The sequence below is a fragment of the Penicillium bovifimosum genome, assembly GCF_028826915.1.
Source record: "Penicillium bovifimosum strain IBT 22155 chromosome Unknown utg000007l_segment0_segment0, whole genome shotgun sequence".
Classification (NCBI taxonomy): domain Eukaryota; kingdom Fungi; phylum Ascomycota; class Eurotiomycetes; order Eurotiales; family Aspergillaceae; genus Penicillium; species Penicillium bovifimosum.
Window position 1 is genome coordinate 1201418 of NW_026622716.1, and position 24782 is coordinate 1226199.

General features: G+C 49.5%; 10 protein-coding genes across 10 annotated transcripts; 5 read left to right on the top strand and 5 right to left on the bottom strand.

Annotated features, from left to right (window-relative positions):
- Positions 1-410: 410 nt before the first annotated feature.
- Positions 411-1811, top strand: N7515_009368 (microfibrillar-associated 1 family protein; the record flags this gene model as incomplete). Its single annotated transcript, XM_056670112.1, has 1 exon — positions 411-1811. The coding sequence occupies one exon, from the start codon at positions 411-413 to the stop codon at positions 1809-1811; it is 1401 nt and encodes a 466-aa protein (XP_056517911.1).
- A 361-nt stretch (positions 1812-2172) lies between these two features.
- N7515_009369 (trafficking protein particle complex subunit 5) lies at positions 2173-3035 on the bottom strand (the record flags this gene model as incomplete). Its single annotated transcript, XM_056670113.1, has 2 exons — positions 2173-2662; positions 2755-3035. The coding sequence occupies 2 exons, from the start codon at positions 3033-3035 to the stop codon at positions 2173-2175; spliced, it is 771 nt and encodes a 256-aa protein (XP_056517912.1).
- A 1177-nt stretch (positions 3036-4212) lies between these two features.
- Positions 4213-5988, bottom strand: N7515_009370 (putative NAD+ kinase; the record flags this gene model as incomplete). Its single annotated transcript, XM_056670114.1, has 5 exons — positions 4213-4369; positions 4432-4708; positions 4788-5799; positions 5856-5900; positions 5968-5988. 5 exons carry the CDS (start codon positions 5986-5988, stop codon positions 4213-4215), a joined length of 1512 nt encoding a protein of 503 aa, XP_056517913.1.
- Positions 5989-6287: 299 nt separating this feature from the next.
- Positions 6288-7516, bottom strand: N7515_009371 (uncharacterized protein; the record flags this gene model as incomplete). The annotated part of the gene is made up of 9 exons (XM_056670115.1): positions 6288-6371; positions 6427-6453; positions 6502-6636; positions 6690-6781; positions 6838-7048; positions 7102-7135; positions 7197-7268; positions 7325-7412; positions 7492-7516. 9 exons carry the CDS (start codon positions 7514-7516, stop codon positions 6288-6290), a joined length of 768 nt encoding a protein of 255 aa, XP_056517914.1.
- A 1903-nt stretch (positions 7517-9419) lies between these two features.
- N7515_009372 (uncharacterized protein) lies at positions 9420-9749 on the top strand (the record flags this gene model as incomplete). The annotated part of the gene is made up of 1 exon (XM_056670116.1): positions 9420-9749. The coding sequence occupies one exon, from the start codon at positions 9420-9422 to the stop codon at positions 9747-9749; it is 330 nt and encodes a 109-aa protein (XP_056517915.1).
- A 428-nt stretch (positions 9750-10177) lies between these two features.
- Positions 10178-11112, top strand: N7515_009373 (uncharacterized protein; the record flags this gene model as incomplete). The annotated part of the gene is made up of 2 exons (XM_056670117.1): positions 10178-10555; positions 10630-11112. The coding sequence occupies 2 exons, from the start codon at positions 10178-10180 to the stop codon at positions 11110-11112; spliced, it is 861 nt and encodes a 286-aa protein (XP_056517916.1).
- Positions 11113-11268: 156 nt separating this feature from the next.
- Positions 11269-12692, bottom strand: N7515_009374 (rRNA-processing protein LAS1; the record flags this gene model as incomplete). Its single annotated transcript, XM_056670118.1, has 4 exons — positions 11269-11746; positions 11825-12262; positions 12360-12499; positions 12573-12692. The coding sequence occupies 4 exons, from the start codon at positions 12690-12692 to the stop codon at positions 11269-11271; spliced, it is 1176 nt and encodes a 391-aa protein (XP_056517917.1).
- A 429-nt stretch (positions 12693-13121) lies between these two features.
- Positions 13122-14191, bottom strand: N7515_009375 (uncharacterized protein; the record flags this gene model as incomplete). Its single annotated transcript, XM_056670119.1, has 2 exons — positions 13122-14117; positions 14180-14191. The coding sequence occupies 2 exons, from the start codon at positions 14189-14191 to the stop codon at positions 13122-13124; spliced, it is 1008 nt and encodes a 335-aa protein (XP_056517918.1).
- A 6690-nt stretch (positions 14192-20881) lies between these two features.
- On the top strand, positions 20882-21485 carry N7515_009376 (uncharacterized protein; the record flags this gene model as incomplete). Its single annotated transcript, XM_056670120.1, has 2 exons — positions 20882-20961; positions 21026-21485. 2 exons carry the CDS (start codon positions 20882-20884, stop codon positions 21483-21485), a joined length of 540 nt encoding a protein of 179 aa, XP_056517919.1.
- Positions 21486-22446: 961 nt separating this feature from the next.
- N7515_009377 (uncharacterized protein) lies at positions 22447-24758 on the top strand (the record flags this gene model as incomplete). The annotated part of the gene is made up of 4 exons (XM_056670121.1): positions 22447-22876; positions 22933-23388; positions 24107-24504; positions 24576-24758. 4 exons carry the CDS (start codon positions 22447-22449, stop codon positions 24756-24758), a joined length of 1467 nt encoding a protein of 488 aa, XP_056517920.1.
- Between the last annotated feature and the right edge of the window lie 24 nt (positions 24759-24782).

Here is a 24782-nt window from a genome sequence, read left to right on the forward strand (position 1 = left end):
TCACGTGGTGATAATTGGTGAAATTGGGAAGATGGATCTCGAGGGAATTGAATGGGGGTAACTTGTGAAGTTGTGATGAGTTGTAACTTGTAAGCACTGAAGCAGAGAGGAATGAGGATTTGAGAGTATTCTGAGTAGATCTGCAGCTGCTGTGAAATCTTTCTCAGTTTCTTAATGTACGCTCCTTTTTTGTCTATGCAGTACAAGTTCAAGCTGCCGTATCATCACGTGAGACTAGCTACCAATCTCCGGCAAAAGCTTCAACCCATACGTCAATTAACAAGCGGGTCCTACATTCACCAGACGATGCCTCTGGCATGATTATAAGTCCTTGAAGCAGATTCCAGAAGACACAGCTCTACATCCACTACAAATTGATACCCACCATCCCTCCATAAACCACATTCACCATGCCTCCTCCATTCTCCTCGTCTCGGGGAATGACCAAAAACCCCATCAAGCCAGCCCGCTACCGTCCGGGAAAACCCATCGCCGAGGAGCCTTCTTCCGACGAGGAAGAAGAAGAAGAAGAGCAGGACGAGGAAGCAGCAAAAGAAGCACAAAGAGAACAAGAACGACGCAGACGAGCCGAGGCCCTAAAACGGAGACAACAAGCGCCCAAAGCAACGTCATTCCCCGGCGGCGCAGTAGCAGCCCAAACAGCCACAGAAGAAGACGATGAAGAAGGCTTCGTCACAGATGAAGAGGACAAGCCGGCACCAGCAGCGCCAAAAGCAGTACCAACCGACACCTCCGAACCCGTGTCTAGACCTGCCCCCGTCGCAAGCGACTCAGAATCCGAAGAAGAATCCGAAGAAGAAAGCTCTGAAGAAGAATCCTCCGAAGACGAAGCACCGCGCAAACTCCTCCGACCCACCTTCATAAAAAAGAACGCCCGCGGCGCCACAACAGCAGCGCAAACCCAAGCTTCCGCCGAAGCCGAGCAAGCCGCAACAGCCGAAGCGCGACGCCTAGCCCAACGACAAGAAAAAGCCGACCAGCTAATCCGCGACCAGCTCGAGAAAGAAGCCATAGCGCGCTCGAGCGCCAATCGCGCCTGGGACTACGACGAGCTCGTCGAAGCCGAAGACGAAGAAGCCATCGACGACACCGACGGACTTGACCCCGAAGCCGAGAAAGCTGCGTGGACTTTACGGGAACTGAAGCGCGTGCAGCGGGCGCGTGAAGCCATCGAGGCGTCTGAGAAAGAGCGCGAAGAGATCGAGCGTCGGCGCAATTTGACGGAGGAAGAGCGCGAGAAGGAAGATCGCGAGTTTATTGCTAAGCAGAAGGAGGAGAGGGATGCGATGCGCGGTGAGACGGGCTTTATGCAGAGGTATTTCCATAAGGGGGCTTTCTTCAGGGATGAGGTTGAGAAGGAGGGGTTGGATAGAAGGGCGCTTATGGGGGCTAGGTTTGAGGATGAGGTTGATCGGGATACGTTGCCGCAGTATATGCAGGTTCGGGATATGACGAAGCTGGGGAAGAAGGGGAGGACGAGGTATAAGGATTTGAGGAGTGAGGATACGGGGAGGTTTGGGGATGGGTTGGAGAATCGGAGAAGGAGGGATGGACCGCCTGTTGGTGTTACGGATGAGAGGTTTATGCCTGATCGGTTTGGTGGGAGGGATGAGGGGGATCGTGGGCCGACGGGAGCTAATGCTAGTGTCGTGAGGCCTAGGCGGATGGATCGTTCGCCGAGGGAGGATGAGAGGGATCGGGAGCGCAGTCGGTCGAGGGAGAGGAGGAAGAGGAGTCCGTCGCCTTATGATGATCGGGAGAAACGTCGGCGGGTGGATGCTGAAGCGTGATCGTGCTACGTGTTTTGACTACGTGGATTGAACCTGCTTCATATACATCTGCGTTTGAGCGACATGCCAATGCTCTGTACGTTAATAGCATATCCTCTCCTGGAGGAAATCTATTCTGAATATCTGGCCGACAATGAAGGGGCTTTGTACATAGATCCACCCTCAGGATCGATCCTCCAGCCTTGTACTTGCATGGACTTCGGGCCTTTCAGCACCGGAATCAAACCGACCAAAGCCAGGAAGAGCACCAGAGCCACTTGACATTCAAGAGCTAAACCACCCAAGCCCCGTAGCATCGTAGTATCGAGGCCCAGCCCACAGGATCAACCCAACACAAAACCAATGAACCACAGCCCACAACTTATTTAACCCCCGCCCTCTCCAAAACCTTCTCCCTCTCCATAACAGCACTCCCAAACCTGACCAAGAAAACCGTCCGACTGGGCCACAAATCCGTCGGCTGATTATGAGCCGAAACCTTGGTCTCAAAGCCACACCCATCACAGACACCCTCGATGATGCCCGCAACGTAAGCAGCGCAATTGAGCATGCTCATATCGCGCGGCGCGCTGATGTACGTGTTGACCATCGGGTCGTTGTCGGTGATCATGTACTCGTTCGGCGTATCGGGTGAGACGGAGTGCTCGAGGGCGTCTGCGGCGCGGCCGAAGAGGAGACGCCAGAGGGGTCCGTGGATGAGGTGCAGAAGGGTTATGATGCGCAGGGGACGATTGGGTGGGGAGGAGGAGGTGGAGGAGGAGCTTGTGAGGGCTGAGGTGGAGGTTGATGTTGAGCGGTAGAAGAGGAGGTCTAGGAGGCGGAGGCCGAGGGGGTAGCCTTGTTCATTTAGGCTGGTTATTATTAGCGGTTTGCATTGGGGGAATATGGGAAGGGGATTTGGGATTTGGGATTTGGGGGTTCGCAATTGGAGGTGAGAACTCACCGTTTCTCCAAGTCTTGAATGCCTGTTACTCTTCGTTGAGCGTATGTGACCATTTCGCCGAATATGAAGGCGAAGCTTGCTCGGCTGAGCTCGGCATTGCGGCTGCGGTTTAGGTGTCGGTCGTAGATGGTTTTGCGATTGGAGGGTACTCGGAGGCCTGGGGACTGTGATTGTGTCTGCACTTGCTGATGTGCTTGTTGTGTCTGTGGTCGGTCGGTCCCTTGGGCTGTCCCGCCATTGCTGATGGACAGCATGGTGGCATGTCGGGGTGGTGCCGCCATGGGAGTGTGATTCAAGTCAAGGTAGACTCGAGGAAGCTCCAATGTCGGGGTGAAGTGCTGATTAGAGGTTGAGGTGTTTAGGCTGTCGAGAGTGGATGCGATAAGTACGGCGGAGCACAGTGCGCTAGGGTGCAGTCCTGTAAGGTTTTGAGGGCTTCATTTTACGCAGTATTGGAGTCTACAAGTTTGCTACAAGATTACTGGAAGATGGTTGTATGGAAGATATTGATAGACAGATATGCCATTGATTGATTCTATGCTAAGTATTCCCGCTCGCACAGTAATGCTGCAATGCACCAACCCAGAATGTCTTGGAATACGTTGAGCTGTGCAAAGCAAATGACCGACGAGCCACTCCAGCGACAGTGACTACACAGGTCAAGACTGCCACTGCAAGCGATATATGGGAGAGTAAGGTAAAGCACGAAGGAGGTTCCTATTCCTGAGAGACAGTTAGCACATGTCTCGGCTGAAAAGTTTCAAAAATGATTCAAAAAGAACAGCCAAAATAGTTCTCAGACATCCAAGGAAGATATTCCGCTCAATGTCGTCTTGATTGGGTTCAAACGACGACTAGCGTGGAAACTGCGAATGTAGGAAGTTTTTCATCATCGAACGGCCGAAGCCGTTGGCTGAACTGGGCAATGCGAGAAAAAAAAGTCGGAACTTACCAAGTCAGTTGAATGAGAGTATATCTGCATATGTGTATATGTCAGATATACTCTCATAAGAGTGTCGTGCTCAATATAAACTCGGTGGTAGTCGACATCAGACTCCAAAGCCGGGTTGGTTGAGGAAGATGAAGAAGAAAAAGTTTTCGGGCCGGGCGATGGCCTTTTATAGGGCCGAGCGGAGCTGCCCCGGAAACCAACCTGAGAAGCGAAAATTTTCAGAGTCCACTTTGAAAATAACAAGTGAAAATAACAAGAGAATTACACAGTACGTATTTGATTTCTTAAGAATCAACTACATAGTTTCCATTAGAAGCAATTGGAACAGTGAAGCAATGGGATATCTCCCATTTGAGGTGATCAGTATGCTCATTTCCTGTCTCCCTGGCAGCTCAGCAGTTCAGTCACATCATTTTATAGATTTTGATCATAAATTACGTTCCAAATCAACCATCCAGTGGAATCTAACAAAGATCAGACATAGATAGACACCTCCGAGGCTCGAGCTACTTGAAGCTCTTTTGCTTCTGCCGTGAATTCCAATTCAAAGTCTTGGAGATGCTGTGCACCCAGCCCTCACCCTGCCCGCCAGGCGGCAAGACATTGGCAAAGGGATATCTCGAGGCAGACACTGTCACATAGTCGCCTGGGTGTAATTCAATTCTGGTGTTTATTGTTAGCCAACTCAAGAGCAGTATCAATCACGCTGCTGTACAACAACTCACCTCTCTCGTCCGTCAAAGCTAGCCCATGAGCTCGTGCGCGCATCATACGGCACGCCCATGCGCAAAACAATCGTGTCTGGTAGAATAATGGGTCGGAAGGAAAGCGTGTGGGCACAGATGGCGGTGACAAGGATGACGGGGTTCTCTGGATGTGAAAGAGAGCCGCCAGCAGCGAGATTGTAAGCAGTCGATCCAGTAGGCGTAGCAATGCAGATTCCGTCGGCAAGCAAAGTGGTGAAATGCTCGTCGTCCCCGAACAGTTCGATTTGAGACATAGCTAAGAATTGGTTAGATGTCAGTCTGTGTCGACACAACACCCCAACGAGAAGGACAGGATCCAAGGGAAAAGAACATACTTGGGTTCGGCCCCCGATCCAAGACAACATCATTGAGAATCTCATACACCCGATCCGGGGTGTGCGTCAATGTATCTTCGCCCTCCTCTCCAATCAATTCCTCCACCAGGTCACGATCGGATAGAGATCTCGCATTCGGGTCATTAAGTCGCGCTTTGCTTCGCATGATGGTACATTCGAAGCGTAAGCGCAGGCTAACGACGACGCCATCCCGAAAAGCGTTATGGAGGCTAGTCTGATAATTTGCAAAGTCGAAATTGGTCAAGAAGCCCAGTGATCCCAGCGAGAATGAGAGTACGGGCGGCACAATCCGCTGGAATAGCCAGCTGGTGTAAAGAACCGTTCCATCTCCGCCAAGAGTGATCACAAAATCAAACAGATGCGGTTCTTCCTGTGCTAGTTTGAGATCCCAGTATTTGAGCCGGCCCTCCGCAGACGGCTCGTCTCGTATCAATTGCAGCGCGCCAAAATCTGGGTGAGCCTCGAGGCGGCGCTCGACATAGACCGTGTATAGTGAGTCCCGGTCTTCGGAGAGTAGCCATTGTGCAACTTTGCGAGTTAAGCTCACCAGGGACTCGTCTTGTGCTTTGCTTACTACGAAGACGTTCTTCACGGTGAGCTTGAGTTTGATGCTTCCCAGCTTCTTGGAGAGCTTCCGCACATTCCAGGCCATATCCGACAGCTGCCTCTTCGTCAGATGTCTGGATTCAATGACTGTCGGTATGGGCCTAATGATGCCCTTGCTGTCGTCTTTGTCCACCACCGAGACCAGTTCATCTGGCGCGCCTCCTTTGATATCTCTCAGTGGCTCATCTTCGCCCTTGCTTAGCGTCCGCATCGCCTCTTCTGTATCTTTGACATGACCGGGTGTGGCCCATTCGCTCGCGATGAGTGAGTGGACGTAGCAGGCGGTTACCTGGTCATCCTGGGCTGGGTGGGGTTGGATCGATGGCTTCTCCATAGTGACGAGGGAGGACTTGCGACGGTGGTTTGAGTCAGGATAGAATACTACCTGGGTAGTGAAATGCGCTTAGCTTTTATACAGCTATCGTGGGCAAGCCGGCGTACCTCGAGATGGTTCTGAGCTTCTGTGTCGCTTGCCCCTCCATGGCTCTAGTACATAGCGGTCAATCACTAGAAGACTAGAAGATGCTGCCAGGATACATCTTAGAATACTTACATCGTCCACAACCTGGTTCATCGCGCAGAGTACTGAATATTTGCTTGATCACGCTGTCGTTGGTCCGACGGGCGTCGGTGGCATGAAAGAAAGTGGGTATGACGTCGATCCCCCTCCTGGAAAAGACAACCACGGTTGGAGTCAACCACCATTTTTCGAGGTAATTAACTTTGCTTGACATTTGCAGAGATTCTATACGAGTCCTCATGTTCTATGCTTTTATGTCTTGGCAGTCCAATTTATCTCGGGATTTCTCGTCCTTCTCACGAGAATCTATCGGAGACCCAATATGATCTGGAATTGTACGCTATCTGCATAGTCTACATGGAATTCTTCATTTCTCTCAATGCTGCCATAACATCGACAGGATTGGTCTTGCCAGTTACCTTTTGGATCTCGGGGTCCTGTGCGGTTCGGATAAGCAACGGCCGATATACGGGTAAAGGAAAAGAGACTTACATTGACACGCATGAAGACATTGTGAAGCTAGAAATTGTTAGCTCCAAACAAGACAATGGCTGCAGTACAACTTACCTTCTCATCGCCAATGGTGAATTTTCCTTGGGTCTGCGTGTTCTGTTCCGCAAACGCCTGGAGCTTCTTGATGGGCTCGGTTTGGGATACTGCCATGCAGAACTTGACATTGGCCTTGGTGTACTCATGGCCGGGCTGGGTGGAATCAGTACAAGCCTCGAACGGGCGAAATAAGCCAGGCAACCTACATAAACCTTGGTATCATCAGGGAGAGCAGCAAGGGTATGGTTCAGAGCCTTGTGCATCTCCTCCGCATTTCCCTCGAAGAAACGGCCACATCCTAGTGGAAATTAGTAGGGGTCATTCGCGGACATAAGTCTGCAAGTAATAGCATACCACCAATGAACAGAGTATCGCCGGTGAAGACGACGCGCTGGTCTCCATCCTGCATGTAGTAGCAGATGCTGTCTTGCGTATGACAAGGAGTGTGCAGTGCCTTCACGGAGATACGATCTCCGATCTTGAATTCTTCGCCATGGGCCGGGGTCTTGGTGACCGATGCGCAATCCTTGCCACCAATGACCTGCAGACCTTTGAATTGTTTCAACTGGTGCGAATGTCAGCTCGGAGAGGATTTCACAGACCAAGAAGCATGCTTACAATGTCTTCATTGCCGCCAGCATGGTCCCAGTGACTTCAGCATATGTCAGTAAATCTGGCCTCTTTTTCAGCCTAGGAAAGCTTCATCCACATACTGGTGAGTGTTGACAATGGCTTTCAGATCAATCTTGCCAGCACTAATCTGAGCCTTCAACTCCGGCGTAACCCTGCGATCATACAATCAGTCCAGCCCAGGCAATGTTCCATTCATCCAAGAACTCACTCCTCAGGATTGGCAGGATCAATGATAACTGATTGCTTAGTCGGCTCATCCGTCACAAGGTAGGCATAGTTGTTGCCCTTCCCCGTCCCTACAAAGTATCCTCGAGTCAGCAAATGAACCATCATGGATTGGTAATGTAGATGGCGTGGACCGCGGGACCAACATACACATGGGAATTGATGTGATATGCATGGCTCTGGCCTGTGGTTTGAATTTACTCGAGATATTTCCAATTAATTGATTTCTTAGGAAGTTCATCACTAAAGAAGAGATCAAATACAGTGCGGGGGAGCTCTTTGGGGGAAGTCCATAGTTATCGATAGGCCGGAGTTGCTTGATCACGTGAGATCATCTGGCCACCCGTTAAGGATGACGACATGCAGTTACCTATAATGGACTAGCGTGGATCTGAGAGATACAAAGTCCTGGCAATCTACGGAGTACATCAACAAAGCTTCCAACCTCTATCTCACCTCCTCTCTTCAAGCTCTTCTTCACTCGGACTTCAAGATGTTGCCCTCCACTAGCCAAAGTGGGACTCCAACCATCTAGCTATATATATAGAGCTCTCGTTCAGACCGGAGAGACTCGGATGGAATTAGCATGCTGCCAGGCACCACACGTGAAATTTCGAGCGTCTGCCTAGACCTGTGGTCCTTAAACGAGCGAATCTCCAAGAAATGTTCCTCGTTCGATATATAGGTCTCCTCATGGATAGTGCGGGTTGCCTTTCCGCAACTCCCCATCACATGGGGAGAACACTGAAGTGGACCTTCACACTTGCCAGAGTTGGTGCTTCATAAGTGCCAAATCTCCGTGTCATCATCATCATAATCATCATCGGCTTCTGGTTCCCAGGAACCTTCTCAGACAGTTGAACTTTGGCGTCGAGATCAACTTCAAGCTTCTGCGGGAACTATCAGCAGAAACCACCGTTCGAGTCAAGCGAGAGGGATTTACGCCGGCTAGAATGACTGATGCGGAACGCAGTCCTAGTGCTGCCGCTTCAACTGCACCAGCTGAACTGTCTACTGACGCTTCAAGTGTGTCATCATCAAAGATGATTCAGCATCAAGCATCGGCGGTCACTCACGCTTATCTGAATTGACCAACCGTCGGGCCTTTACAAGAATGGCAGGATTTCATCAAGCTCTCAACCAGTGTCAGACAGACAAACCAGGAAGAAAGCTTCAGCTGCTTACACCTGACTTCGAAGCGACCATGTTCGACGTTTGTCGAGTCGATTTTGACCACGATTTCAATTACACCCAAAACAAACTCATGTGGGATTGGATTTGTGTTATCTTCGCTGGAAAAAAGGACCCGAAGAAGGAAGCATCGAGAGGTATATATAAAGATGGGCCACAAATCGAACGGCCTTGCTACTCCCGTTTCTGTATCGGAGGTTGTGATCTTCTCTCGTACCATTCGGTACCTACCAGCCAACACCCTACCTACCTGAGTGGTCGGGGTGAATGGTTGCTGGTAGCTTCGAACTTTCCGGTATGTCATCTTAACAATTACCACTACTTTGCGGATATGATGCTCACATCCTTCACCCAGATCCCGAAGAGTACACACTGCTCTCCGTGCTCGCGGACCCATAGAAGCAACACACTCGCTCTTCCTCGCTCGTCTTCATATTAGGTCTCATAACCATGTCTGAGAGTTGTGATACGGTTGCTTTCCTCCTGATGGTTCCAGAGATTTGGACGCATCTCTTGTCGGATACAGATCATGGTTCTTGGTCGCGGTGTCTTGGCCCCGGATCACCCCCCGCGTATTGGGGGCTGCGGTGACGCCGGCAGATTTCCCAGACGGCAGCGGTGCAGATGACACCCCCAGCATCCTATTCGGAGGTCTTCCTTGAAGTTCCTGTTTGAGTTCTCACACTGCCGCATGATGCTATCCCTTTTCCCCCATATCATAGCTCCACACTTTCTTCCTTCTTCAGCTATCATAGCTCAGTACCCGACAACCTTGTACATTGTACAGCTCCTTCATGATCTCGTTCAGTGGATTGTACACTTTGAGACCAACTTCACTCCGGACAAGTTTGAGGAGGTGTTCTACTGGGCAAAGCCCATACTGGACTATGATAATTGATAAACGTTCAGGCTTCGGCAAGTGGTATGTGCGGTCGATCTATGCCAACATTGCCGTCCAGGTAAAGCTCTGCCACGACCACAAGGAGGCCAATGACGACAAGGAGTACTTGTATGCCTGGTCCCAGCTTATGAAGTTCTGGGACGCTCTCACCCGGCGCGAGCAATACAAGGACATCGACGAGGGTTGTTTTTCCGCCAATCTGTCATCGGCAAAGAGAAGACGAACTGGGAACGATTCGTCAGTGGATCTGAACGCTCTGGTCCAGTCGGACGTCGCTCGTCCACCGAAGACGACCGCGGACACTTCGTGCTTATAAGTGCGAGATAGCTCAGCTTGCAGAAAATTGACATGAACTCTCGATGTCTTGAATAACGGAAGATATGTTGTAGACTTGTAATCTATCCTATACCTAGTCATAACGTGAAGCCTTGAGAATTGGATGCATTAATTGAGTGCCGAAATTGGCGGAAATATCGTGAAATCAGCCATGTCTGTCTTGGTAGATCTCATCTCCAGCAGAATAAGGCTCTCCCATTTGACACAACCTAACATTGTGTCCATGCTTTACTCTCATTGGTAATACGTGAGCATATAGCGTTCCTCGCGATTGATTTCAGTGACCGTGCGCCCTCGAAAATGAAATAGGCTGTCCGCCCTTCGTCTTGACGTCTTCTGCTACCAGAGCCTAAGATCTCCCACATACTCCCCAAAACTTCACTCTGGTCAATACTTTATACTACAACAATGCATGCATATGAAACTGAACCAGAACACATCCCAGCCACTGACTTGTATGCAGATATCCCGCTCTACGGACGGTATCGGCCCAAGCCAGGCGACTTCTCCGTTAAACCAGAGCACATCGGGAGTCATTCTGCCGAAGCAATGCGATACTGGGAGTCCGCACTTAGCCTATGTGATGAGTCTACCCGGATCTATCCTGCCGACGAAGGTGGACGTGATGTGTTCGCACTTGGAAATATTATTGTGAAATCGAGTCATCTTCACCACGAACCTGAGATCGATTATTCGTTCGCCGATGCCAATGAGGTCGAAGCTATTTCTATTGCGAAGGACGTACTCACAGGTATTAGAGTACCGGAGATATACTTTGCTGGGAAGGTATTGGTTTTCCACTTCTTTTGTTACCTATTACCCTGAATACCCCTAAAGGAGTAATACTTACACTGCCTCAGATACGTGGTCGCCAAGTACTTATCCAAGAAAGACTTCCAGGCGTTGCTCTGTGTGTTGCATGGCCATACCTTTCAAAAAGCCAAAAGCAGTCCTTCAAAGAGCAAACACGGGCGATACTAGGCCAGCTGCATACCATCAAGCCTCAAGACGGACGTCGGATTCGGTCCCATGTTGTCCAAGATCCTAGTATTTGCTGTAATGGCCGGATCAGTCCCCTGGAAGGGGATATTATCTTTTCACACACTAATGGTGATGCGGACTTGAGCTTTATGCACAATGATTTTACCGAATCCAATTGTATTGTGGACAATGACAAGATCGTGGGACTTATCGATTGGGAAATGGCCGGGTTCTTCGGTTGGAAGACGGCTGGTGAAATCCATCGAAGGGTTCGGACGCCTCAAAGGGAACATTTCGTGAATGTCTCCCTGAGTGAAGAGGAGCTCCAGGATATTATGTTCTGGAATGACCTTTATGACTGAGGTTTCTGGACTTCCAAGGTCAATGTCATCCTAACGGCAGGATTGCTTCGGTATGTCATTAGTTCAGGCCAGAGGACAATGGTACCATATCAATGTGCCAGTATTATGTGTATACAAGTAAACGCCGCCAGCAGCGCATACATCCATCCATCCAACCTAATGACTCGAAACAACCCCCAAAGGCCGACTATCCCACTTCTCCAAGTACCCCCACCCAAATTCAACCAACTTCTCCGAAAGCTGCGCCGGCGCATAATGCGAATCATTCCGAGCAGTGCTAACCTTCGAGACCCGGTTCTTCCCAGATCTCGCAGGAACCTTAGCTTTCCCAGCCTGCTTCCTCACCTGCTCTCCCAGCATCGTCGTCCAATGATGCGGACTCTCATCACAAGCACGCAGAACATAGCTCTGCGAACAGGCTTGACGGTGGAATTCCCAGGCTGTAGAAGTGAAAATATGCGCGATCCACAGGTACAATGCTTCGCCGATGGTGTCTGAAGCATCGGTATTCTTGAACGCAAGCTCGTTGACCAGGTCTTCCGTTAGCTGTCTCAAGAAAGCTGGATGACTTTCTGCGACTTTTTGCAGGACGGGATTCCACCGTTTAAATGCTTCGGTCATGGAGTCTCCGAGTCTGGAATTCCAGATGTTAGCATTCACCCAGCTAGGCAACCCAGTCTAAATTCCAGAAACTAAGGGGAATTCAACTCACCCCCGATCCCCAGGAACCAACAAACCCCCCTCAACAAGCAAATTCGCCAAAATCCTGCTCCCACAAACAGCCCCATTACAAATCTCAACAAGCCGCAACGCAACCGAAACAGCCCGTTCCCACCTCTTCTTCTTGGAGATATTCTTATTCTCCTCGACAGCAAGTATCGGCTGCAACGCCTCAGATATCGCTGCTCTAACAGCCTCTTCAGAGCCACCGTCGACAGCATCATCAGAGACAAAAGCCCAGTAATTCACCCACAACCACTCTAATGAGCGCTGTGCAGCCTTGCGTAGCACAATTAGTGACGGCGGCTCGCGATGCGTCGCTTCATGGCGGAGTTCCACAAAGGAAGCTGGGAGTCCCAGGTCTGTTGCACGTTGGAACATTGTTCTTCGAACGCCGTGGATTTTTGTATCTACGAGGCCAGTTACGAAGCTGATTTTTTTGTCAGTTTATACATAGATGGGGATTGGGGTGCATGTATGAAATCCAACATAACATGTACAAAGAAAGAAAGAAAAAAAAAACTCACCGACAAAACGCCGCAGAATACGTAGCCCGAATCGAGAAGATGGAATTCCTGTCTGCGTCGTCGTGCAGAATTGCATCTGTTAATAGCGCTGTTGCTTCGACGTGGTGTGGAACGTTGCCGCGAAGTTTCCAGGCTTCGACCTGTGAGCACTTTGTTAGCAAGCTAATATTTCGAACAGAGGGAGCACCATCTAGTCTGGAGGAGTGAACATACCACTGCACAGCCGTGAGAGCGCAGATCTGGCCCTGTGTAGGTGGGCGGAGGGTAGAATTCATCTCGGACTTGGAGTAGCTGGGACTTGGATTTCCAAGCTGTGAAAATGACTTTTGCCATTTTCCTGGATTGAATATTTTGTTGTTGGATGGATTTTGGTTTCTCTTGCTTTGCTTGACTTTGAGTTTGATATGCGAAAGATTTTCGGGGGATTGTTGTTCCTTTTGGGGGGTTTTGCCGGGATTGAGTTTTATGGTGGCCAATCAGAGGATGTGGTTATACTTCAAAAACTTTAGTTCATTAGGTAGACGTGTAATCCTACGATACTACGATTTATGTTTACTTCGACTTCAGAGTTAGAGGATGTGGTGAGCTAGATTGCAGTGTATTGACACCTGCCTAAAGTGAATTGTAGCTAGATGCGTCCCAGGGTATCCTATCCGTGTATCCGACGCCAAAAAAATAAAATCAAATGATAACGCCATGCTATGCCGCTGGTAGACAGAAATGCTAAAATGCAAGATAAGAATATGCTCCGGCTCCGATCATTCAAAACCACCCATATCCATAGTTCATGCAAGGCTGGTTGAAGGTAGTGAAAGGCTGTGCGGCCATCGGCTGCTGATCCGCCTCATCGTGGTCGAAGAAGAATGACCGCTGGAGCAGGTTCAAGGGTTGTCTGGGCTGCTGCTTTGATGGGCGAATGGTAGGAGCGTTCTCAGCATAGCTTGGTGGTGGTGGTTGGAATTGCTGAACCTCCTCCGCCTCTGCATCCGCCTCGTCCTTGTCTTCCTCGGACGGGGTAAATGTTTCCTCGAGCTTCAAACCCTTGCCTGATTTGCTTTGCGGGGCTCGTGCCAGTGTGCCGTTTGGCTGGCTGTACAGCCCCATGCCAACAAGTTCCTCTTCACCCTTGGTCTTCTTCGATTCCGTAGGCTGGAAGGGGTCCTCGAATTGTTGAATAGGAAGGAAGTCCGGAGTGGATGGGCAACTCAGTTCACACGGAGAAGGAACGCTGACGTAGCTTGGACAGGTGGTCCCGGGAGGCGGGATGTTGGTGCCCATCGATAACATGTCCAGGGACCAGTTGTCGGAGGCTGGATGTGAGATTGTCGATAAGTCAGAGGGCATGGGAACATCCCATGCCATGGGATCAGCCTGCGCGCCGGTCATGTAGGCCGAGGGTTGTTGCGGAAGTGGCAAGTCCTCTTGCATGGCTGTGTAGGCCGGGAAGTAGTCGGTGGCGGAGAATGAAGGGTCCGCGGTCACGGGATATGACATGATGTTTTCGCTGCCATAGACAGAGGGGCTGAGGTATTGATCTGCCATGTCTGGCATACCGGCATAGCTATCCGGAGAGAAGTTCGGTGCGTACGGGTTGGAGACCCCCGAGCTCTTGCCGATGAAGGGTGCCAGCTGATCGGACGTGAGTTCCGGGCTGCGGAGGCGAAGAGTGCCTGCTCCAGGGAAGCCTCGTACTGGGTGGGCATGCCCTGCGTCACATTTTGATTCACCGTTGACCGTCTCCTGGTCATAGCTGAAGGACTGTTGCCTGCACTACGGGGCTTCATGACCCTAGAATGTCTCGGCCGAGGGAAAGCACAGACCAGATCCTGCATGGTGGGCTGAATATCAGAAGCATTGTCTGAAAGCCATTGAGAGCCTGTTGAAGATGGCTGAGAGTTCCAGCAGTTGTCCATATAAAAAGCTGAAAGTAAAGGTTGAAGAAATGTTGATTAAAGTACTCCGTAGTTGGCTGAGGGGATCAAGTCAGTATATAGTCGTTTTGAGGGAGCTGATCAATCGCTTACGTAGAAAGGGTTGAATAATGGAGAGTGGAGGTAAATGATGAAAGCGCCGACGTCCCCGTTTAGGAACCACCTGGGCACGACAGGTAAGAAGATTAAATGAAGATCCCGTTACCAGGCAAGGCAGATGTTATAAGGGAATCCAGGGACGATCCAACTCCACGATGCACATGCTAAGATGACACGACGTTGACACTAACGAAAGAAGGCTAGACACAAATAAAGAACTGGAACCGAATCCATGAATCAGCCCGTCTATAGGGGATTACTCCGGAGTGCAGTCAAATAGCAGGGTGGGATCGGACCTGTGGGAACATGGAACATGCTTTTGAGGCGAACATGGGGAAAGAGTCATAGAATTAGATTAATCGGGTTAAACAGGTTAAACAGGTCTGGTAGTATGTGTTGGAAGGTGGAGATAGTCCAGCCTAGTCTGTGTTTCTTTTTTATTTTTTTGATTTCTGTTTTACTCAGTTAAGTGGATTTAAGTGGATTTAGATTAAATTTTACTTTTATTTTATAGTTCGGTGACCCCTCCCCTGTGAATGTATGTCCTAAATAGGAATGGTACATGATCCACTTGAGAAAAGTGAAAAATGAAAAATCAAACCCAAAAAAAGGCAGATCCCAAGAGTCAGGAACCTTGGCTCTTTACCCGCCCATGGAATGCTGCCTGTATGGTGATCCCGATCTGCGAATATTTCCCAAGGCTGAACGCCTCTTAGACTTTTGCTTGCTCACTTACCTTAGGTCTAGTTAAGAATGTCATCAGAAGTTAGCGACCTCGGGAAAATTGAGGGTGTACAGGACACTTGTCCCTTCCATTTCCCTTCTTACCCTCCTTCTCTTGCCTTACAAGTTCAACCATAGCGTCACCAACTCGTTACGCAAGGGTTACAATGTGATGGGCTACCGTACGAACATCATACTCCGTAGAAGGATCGACTACTCCGTACTCCGTACATCCGTGAATCTCGACAGGGGGAGGATTCAAAAGTGGAGTTCCAGATTGCAATCACTTGTCATCGTTGGATCCCCTTTCCTCAAACGGTCTAGATCTAAGCACTGCTTTGTACCGTGCATACCCGGATGTGAGGTTGCTATATTTTCTCCTAGTCTCATGCACGTCCTCCCCTCTATGTACTGTGTAGTAGTTGCCTTTGTATGAAGTCTTCATCCGGAGTACATGATGCAGGAGATGCATCATTGCCACTGTGATCTTTATCTTTGACTCTATGAATCAGTCTGGAATTAATGTTCAACTTTGATGATCTTTTAAGTATAAGATACATCCTTCAATCCTGATGTCGCCTATCCCAGACTCGTCACCGCCAATCATCCAGGTTGGCTGAGTCGAAACTTGGACCTTTAGGCTCCCTACATTTTCCATAGGATCAACATTTCGAGGTCATTCTCTAGTATCACCTGAGAAAAAGAGGGGTGGCCCGTGGGCGCCAATTAATGTAGCTAATGGTAGCGCATCGATCCGAGTGCCTCAACGGTGGACCTGTTTCATGGGCTTCAAGCCAGACGCCACCAAAAATATGCGAAGATTGTCCGTTGTCCGTAGGAAAGGAGGCTTGGAATCTGAGCGGGAAGCTCGGCTATCCCAAGCGTTGAACCCGCGCGTGAGCTTGACTTTTGAGTTCACCCAGATTAACGGAGTATTCAAGCCCTGCTGACGGTCTAGATGTGACCGGTCAATCTTCGGTTATTCTGTCGGCAGCTACAGATCATATCCATTCATGTTAGTCTTATTTGCTACTGTGTACACGGAGTACATACTACGTCGTTTTCCCTAACATATGAAGTTCGGGGCATAGCAAAGCCAATTTCCAGAATTGGTCTGGAAATAAAACTAAAATAGAAATAGAAAAGAAAAAAGTAAAAAAGAAAATTCAATCGAACCCACTTTGTGTCACCGAAATGAGCAGAGCCACCATTCACAACGTGGCCGGGCGGATCTGATCGTGCTTAGCTGCCAAAGCCAAAAACAGTCCAATCCCCGGGGGAAGTCCGGTCATTTGCTCAGGGGGCTTCCTTCCCCTCATGAACTAATCTACTTAGTATTTTCTAACCCAGTTATTGAGAAAGCATATGTAATTAAGAAGTTTCACTACAACCTCCTAGGCGCTTTGTCTATCACACATATGCAACAATACAACACAGGATCATTCTACCCCTACCCGAACGATCCATCTCCCAGAAACCAATGCGAAACATCAAACCCACTTAACACGGCATGAAGCGAAAGCCCATATCGGAATTTACAAGACCCACTTTCTGCACAGGGCAGGAATCCCACAAAGGAAGAAAGGAAAGGCCAGGGGGATCTGTCGAATTTGTCTATCAAACTTCTCCCCTTGGTGGAACCCGCTGACCAAATCTGAAATTGCCGATCGTCGATGGTATGCACCGAGCACACCATACAAAGTAACAACATAAGCATGATTAGATGGACGGGGTATCTTTCCAAATCCAGAAAGATACCACGAAGTCAATGGTCAAGGTCTAATCGCCATACTAAAGGAGCATCTACAGGCTACAGGCTACAGCATACTGCGTACACTTTCGTTCCAACTTCCATGTTCAACTCCAGCAAATACGAGGATTCCCAAAGAAACCTACCCTGCATACCAGACAATCCAAGGCCACAGTGCCGTATCCAACTACCATGTCTCTCCACTATATCAGTGTGCCTGATCCCAAGTACTAGTACCAGTCCGGCACGTTGTGCGCAGTTACCTTGTACTGCGTAGCATAGCCTTAGAAAGCCTTAGAATAAGCGGTCACCATTAACTCTCGGCCAGCCTCCACTCCAGGACGCCTAGCCCACTAGAAACACGACTAGTGAACCAATCCAACACCCCTCAGCCGATCGCAGCTTCCCTCGTCCTTCCAGACGTTCCAGGGAGATTCTGATTGCCCGGTTCCCCTTAGCCCCAAAGAATGCGGGAGCAGCGGGTCCAGTTCAATTTGGCTTGCCTTAGCGTCATGTCATCAGCTCCTTACGGGTGTAATGTTTGGGTTCACTCTGCTCCCCGTGCGCTTTTATTTTTCTTTGTTGCTTGTGATGTGAATGTGATGGGATGGCACATTCAAATAAAGAAGGGAATATGAAAGGATTCTAATGAAAATACATGTGTCTGGGTGAAAGCGGCCTCGCTTATGGTTGTATCCTTCCTAGTCTAATAATCAATCCATTGGTACCTACTCCGTAAGTCCCCATCAGGCGGGCCGTTCTCAGGACTCGACGATCGCGGATTATCCTCCGACGCCTGGATTCTTCTAGTACTAGACTACTAGTAGTCTAGTAGTATGTGACTAGGGTGTACTCCGTACTATGACCCAGTTGGTACGAACCCAGATGTCATTGAAACCAAGACCTCGGTGCTGCCGTCCCGCCGATAGGCTGTGAAAAATCCCAGTGCTTCGAAACCGGACGATGCCAACTGTTTCAACCATAGTCCAGGCCTTGCAAGGGTCCTGTGACACAGCGCCTAGGGCTCTGATAATACACCACTTAACTACGCACCTAATTAGGTAACTAGTTGGCCAGAATAGAGACACGTAAGGTCACTGCAGCCTGCACGATGAAAACTGCAGCCTCACGGTTGAAATTTGCGTCATCGCCTCGTCTTTCCAGTCCAGTTCCTGTGCAATGCCGACACATAAAGCATAATCGAAGCCCCAAGTCAACCTTGGCAAAGAAACTAAAGGAACTGCCGTGTCGGGGGCGTCAGTTCAAAATGCAGCCTCGGATACGCTGGTCCAACGCCACGCAAGGTCCAGGTGCGGCGGAAGTGGGGGGGCAAGCGGGTTTCTTATCGACTCCGTTCCGAGTCACTAAGGACTAAACTGGTGACTAGTGCTCCGTAGTGGAGTGAATAACAAGACAAAGCCAGGTAACTGGGCCAGGAAGTGGAGGAAGACAAGAGACGGGCGGTCAAGGCAACGTGGTTTCTTTCCGGAGGTTCCTAAAACACCGGGGCTGGACCAATCAGGTTCTCCTGTTGAGCTTTCTATTGAAATTAAAGAGTTTCCCGTCACTTCTTCTTTTCTTTTTTTTTCTCCTCGGGACTTGGAATGTAGTTAACCGCGATCCACATTCCTTTATGCGCTTATCCTTTTTATACCGGAGGATTCCGACTTGATCTGATCTTCGCTGATCTATTGGAAAGCCAAATCATAAATGCGAGGATCTCGTTATGCAGGGGCTGATCCCTGAGGGGGTCTCGTATACAAGACTCCATTCGGATGACCACTTTACTCTTACTAGTTTATTTTCATGAACTCCAACAGTCACACTCAGACATGCCGACATACGATGTACTCCCATACCTGGAACATGCCGGTATCGCCAGAAGAAGCCCGGTGCAGCTGATCGCACGGGTATATGTGTGCGAACTGCAGTGAGATGGCACACTTGCTAGTATCGGGAGATACAACAGTTGTATGACTGGTCATGCTATCTTGCTCTGTTCCAAGTAGAATGTTGGCTTTGATCGTAGTTCTGTGTTAATTTGCTGAATGTTTCAAGATGTCGGAGTACACCGGCGTATAACTATAACACAGTACATGGAAAAGTAAGATTAGAGACTTGTAGACAACAACTCATGATGCACTACAACACCCGTCTCATCTCAACCTTGGAAGTCTCAAAGCTAAACGGGAGTAACCAAAGACGCTCAGGCCTCAATCCAGTTAGCCCAAACCGGGTAACCAACATCAAAATCGTGCCTATCACACACATGCAATGTACTCCAACCTCTGATTTGACTCCGCGCTGGCGGATATATACATCCGTCCTAACTCCTCACCGCACACCGGACACACTTGCATCTTCTGTGGAACAGAAACTTGGGCATGTATGCCGAGGCACAGATGTGATATACAGTGCTTCCGCCCCCGCAGAAACATACACACATAGGTATGTTGTAAAGACCGCATTGTGCGACGTCTAACCACATACATACTTTAACGCCGACGGTCGACCCGGCGGGAAATGCAATACGGATACGCTGATTCCAGCAATGATGGCCCCTACTTCTGTTGGAGCCATATCATTGCGTGTTGTGCTGTGTATGCCACAAGACACATGGATCCATACCTAGGCACTCCATACGCAGTACAGATTGTGTGCATATTGCCTCAAACAACTATTGAAAGATCACCCTAAAAGCAGAGCCTTGGCACAACCCCTGTTCGACTAAAAGTGATCAACAGAAGAAAAGAACAAAAGAGACCAACGATCAGTGGAACTCGACAAAACACCCCGAAACTTGTCCCCAGTTCGACATCCAACTCCGCCCCCACGGACATCATTTCCATATCGGATGGAATGGAGTCATTCCCGTCTCCCACTTTATTTTTGCTTTTGTGGTGGGTAGGCACAACCTAGTTACTTATAACATGCATCCGTACGAGGGATACTTACTCACTACTGTACAAGTTACTTAGGTCTAGAGAAAGTGTGACACATTTGATTTCGGGTGGCTCTGCAACAAGATGGAGAATACACTTTGCATGAGCGCAATCTTGTAGATCTGTGGAGTTCTATCGTTTATTGACTCCGTTCTCCGTTTGTGCTGTAGTGGGGTCGTTTTATAGTGCTGGTTTTGGGCTTGGCATGTGTGCTATTCATGCCCTCCATGTTATACGAAGCGATCTATGGTTTCAGTGTTGATTCAAAGAGTTCTTTGAGCTGCGAGCGAGCATGCTTTCCGCCTCGGTTGATGTTGGCGGGATCAAGGGTTTGGTGGAGAGATGATCTGAATGAATCAATTGTGGGATTATGGATGGGTAAGGTAGGGACAGTTAAGCCTAGACCTAGAAATCGAGAGGTGAATGTAAGTCTGATATAGGCAGTACGATGGGCAGGTCTGTATATCAAATCCTGATTTCAATCACTACCGTTGATATAGTAGGTTAGCATGTACGAAATAGACTAATTCGATTATGATTCATGACCTAGAGACACGCTTTACTTAGAACTAAACAACCAGCACCATTGGAATGCTCTGAGACCGTCTAATGAGGGGAAACTACGACAATTACCAGGTCGCGGCGCTAGCAGAGCCGCCGTGCTTGGCTGTGATATCATCGCTGGATTTCTATTTCGGGGCGGCGCCTACATACATGTATGAGCCTTACCGCTGTCGCTGGGATTGACTAGGTGTTTCAGCAGATATTATGAGCCACTAATTCGCCTGAGAATAGAGCACACCATCTGACAACAGACATGTAGGGAATTCGTTCTAATTTCAGAAGATGGTCGGTGTAGGTGCTGCAAGAAGCTCCAATCACGTCGAACCACATCTGGGGGCGCCAATGGCGCTTTGATAGATTGCCAGAGATCATATATGAGATATTTGGGCCTCCAAGCTATAAAGGTGTCAAAAGCGACTGGTATAAACCAATTGAAGCACAGTTACACTATATGTGTCGACGACCGATCAATTCCGCCCAAACAACTAGCCATATCCATCAAGGCCACTCGCAATGCCCTCCAATAAGGATCGGATATACGTTGCGCTGTATGCACGAGGTGGCAGACCTACTATGCCAGGGAAGGAGGACACGTGAGTCATCGCCATGATGGTGTTCGCGGCAAGCGGCCAGAGCTAATATCAGTATCTCGAACAGGTATCACTGGGCTGTGATGATAGGACCCAAAATGGAGACCGAGGATTCCAATGGTGTCCGTTATAACGCGAAGGAAATACTAGATCCGGGAGGAAACCCTACCTGGGAGTATGAAGAGCTCGACTGTAATATGGGAGCTACCCACATGTTGCTCATTCGTATCATGGTCGGCAAGGTAGCGAATGGACGTCGCACAATCGAAGTCCTGCGCAATACGCCTATGCGACAAGGCGAGCCTGGGTGGAATTGCGTTGGATGGGTAAAGGAAGCGCTCGAAAGACTCAAGGCCGATGGAAAGGCTTTAGGCACGAGCAACCTCGAGTGGAGCACAGTTAGAAACAAGGCGATGGAATATTGCCAACACAAGAAGGACCAGCACCGATTTGATGGACAGGGAGACTTTGACATCAGGAAACCTCCAACTTTCGATTTGCTGGAGGACCGAGAGGTCATCATATAAGTTGATGGAAGAACATAATGTTTCAAAAACGTCTTTGACGGATCTGTTCCATTGCCAGCTCTCTGGGCATTGGTCGTAGGAACTTATCAGCCTCATTGATCCAGAATGACTTTTGCGGGTTGACTTGGTAGGCTGTCGTGTATTCCCAATATCGAGGAAACCAACCAGCCGCTTCCCAGTCAACGATTCCGACAACGTATCATCGCGAACAATGATGTTCAGACTGCTTAGATCGCCATGAGTTAACTTCAACCGCCACGTGTTATTGTGATGTCTGATGAGGCCCTGGACGTCTTGAGGAAGCTTTGGATCGAAGTCCATACCTCGACGTAAATAAAGTGGAAGTCTTGGATGGCCCATGGGTTTGAATGGACTGCAGTGGATGGTAGAGCGTATGTAGGCAGCATGCTGGCGCTGGCTGGAACAGAAGAACTTATGTCACATGTGCCTGCTGTATGAGTATTGTTCTCACGCGAGACCATAAAATAGGGGAACCTGCATCGAAACAAGTACAGTGTGAGCATTGAAGAGTCAAGATAGGAAAGGGGCAAGATGTCTTTGTGGCACGTGACTGGGCAGCTAAAATGTTCGGCAGTGAATTTATCTTCCAAGTATGCGGAGTACACAGTATGTACTTGAGGTAGAGGTAGGAATGTTCATATTAGGGTTGTACACAGTAGGTACAGAGGACGAGGATTCGTGGTGGTGGAGGCGGGTGGTATACAAAGTGTACACTTTTAGCCCAGATAGGAAAGAAGCAGATAATCATCGTGACGTCAATGCATACATCAGTTAACAAGGAACTGACTTCCAGTCAATGAGCAACTGCTCTTATAAAAAATACATATTTCAGCGAGGACAATTCTGCTTCTATCAAATACTGACCTAGAAAAGGCTCAACAGTTACAAATACCACCACACCTATCTTCGAACGTAAGGTCACAAGGTGCAATCTAGCAACATGGCACAACGTGGAGCTCATCATCAGGGAAACCACCACCAGGGAAATCATCACCAGGGCAATAATCACCAGGGAAATCACCATCAGGGAAATCACCACCAAGGAGATCAAGGACATCAGGGCAATCATCATCAGGGAGATCACGGACACCAGGGAAACCATCATCAAGGGAATCACCATCAGGGAGGTCACGGACAACACGGAGAGCACGGACATGATGGAGACCACGAACACCCTTGCGGCGAAACAAGTGGAATACCAGGCGAGCCACGCTCGACCAAGAGCCGAGTCCTCGAGGCCGGCGCCTCAATGGTCCAGGACTTCACGCCCGTCAAACAGATCTGCGCCCATCTCAATGCATTCCACGTCTACGCCAACGACCCAACCCGATGCGTCGAGGCGAATCACTACTGCACTCATCTCACAGAGGGTATGCTAACAATCCACACCAGCCAACCCAAATATCGTCCCGCTAATACTGACTAGACATGCGCCAATGCCTAATCTACGACTCACCAAATCCAAACGCCCGCCTCATTGGCGTGGAATACATGGTCTCGCCGCGAATCTTCAAGACCCTCCCTGAGGAAGAGCGCAAGCTGTGGCACACGCACGAATTCGAGGTCAAGAGCGGTATGCTGATCATGCCGGCGCCGGCTGGTGTGCCTACTGCTGCGTGGGAAGCTGCTGAGACCGCAGAGATGGCGGACATTGCCCCGATTTATGGCAAGACTTGGCATCTGTGGCAGGTTGATCGGGGAGATCCGGTGCCTATGGGTCAGCCGCAGTTGATGGGTAGTCTTACGTCGCCTGAGGAAGCTAAGCTTGTGCATCCGCAGGGGTTGGATGGGTTGCTCAAAGAGCGGGATCAGAGGTTTGGTGTGGATTATCGACAGAAGGCGAAGAAAAGAGAGGGGATTGAGCCGGTTGAGAAGCATCCTGGTATGTATTCCTGGTAAATTGGGGTTGATTGTGTGCTTGGACTAACCGACTGCTAGATGCTGATTGGAAGAAATCTACTTGATCGGCCTGGAGGGCATGAAAAGAACTTACATAACAGTATGATAGCACGAGAAATGAAAAATGATATTTGATTGTCTAGGTAATTGAGATGTCTCCCCGCTACGCATGTCTCAAGATCCCAGTCCCATAGTTAAATGGGGTCAAGGTTGAGGCACACTGGGGGACAACCTAACATATAGAAAGGCTGGTTGTATTCATCTTGCTTCATATTCCACACGTGCTCGTCCTGGTTATGTATTTCGGCGACGGCAAGCTCTAGCATTTGGAGAAGCGGACATCCCGGATGGGATTGTAGGGGAGGGTAGGGGTATGGGATGTGTGTCGTCTACGTGAGGAAGATCAACCATTCGAGCAATCTCCGATCATTGCAAGAGTTGCTCAGAACCTGAGATATGAAAATCCAGAATCTTCCAGCCCAGCACTCACGAAACATTAATGAGCAGCTGATATAGCTGGAAGACCCTTGGATATCGTATCGAATGTCCTCATATCCCGTATCAATGGCTGGTAACCCCGCACAGATTGACCGAACTGATGATGAACGAAGAAAAAGCGGAACGAAAAAACGAAATTTAAACACCCCGTCTGATCACATGACCATCACCGAACCACCGCGGCCGCGGGAACTCGATCTCAGCTCGATCTGCGCCAAAGCCCAAAATCCACACCAGAACAATGGAGCGCTTATTCCGCTCAACGCTCAAGCTAGCCAACGCGCGCACCCTCGGCCGAATCGCGCTCAATGGCGCCGGCACCTTCTGCGCCTGCGCACTGATCTGGGAGCACCTGATAACCATCCAGCTCAGCGCCGGCCCGTCAATGTACCCGACGTTCGATGTGCGCGGCGACTGGCTGCTGATATCGCGGCTGCACCGACACGGAAAGGGGATTGAGGTGGGGGATGTTGTGCGATTTGGACACCCGAACTTCCAGGGCGTGCATGTTGCGAAACGGGTGGTTGGGATGCCGGGGGATTTTGTTTGTCAGGATCCGCCGTTGAGTGTGGATATTGGGAAGCAGGGGAATATGATACAGGTGGGTTTTGTGTTTTGTGGTTCTGGGGTGGTTTCAATTGACTGGCTGCTGACGCGTGTGAGGGTTGGTAGATCCCCGAAGGACATGTTTTCTTGGCTGGTGATAATCTTCCTTGGTCTAGGGATTCGAGGAATTATGGACCTGTGCCTATGGGGCTTATTAATGGGAAGATTGTTGCGAGGGTGTGGCCGCCCTCGAAGATGGAGTGGGTGCGGAATCCGTTGCAGCCGGCGCAGGTGGAGGAGAGCATATGAGGGTTATACCATGTACACAATACC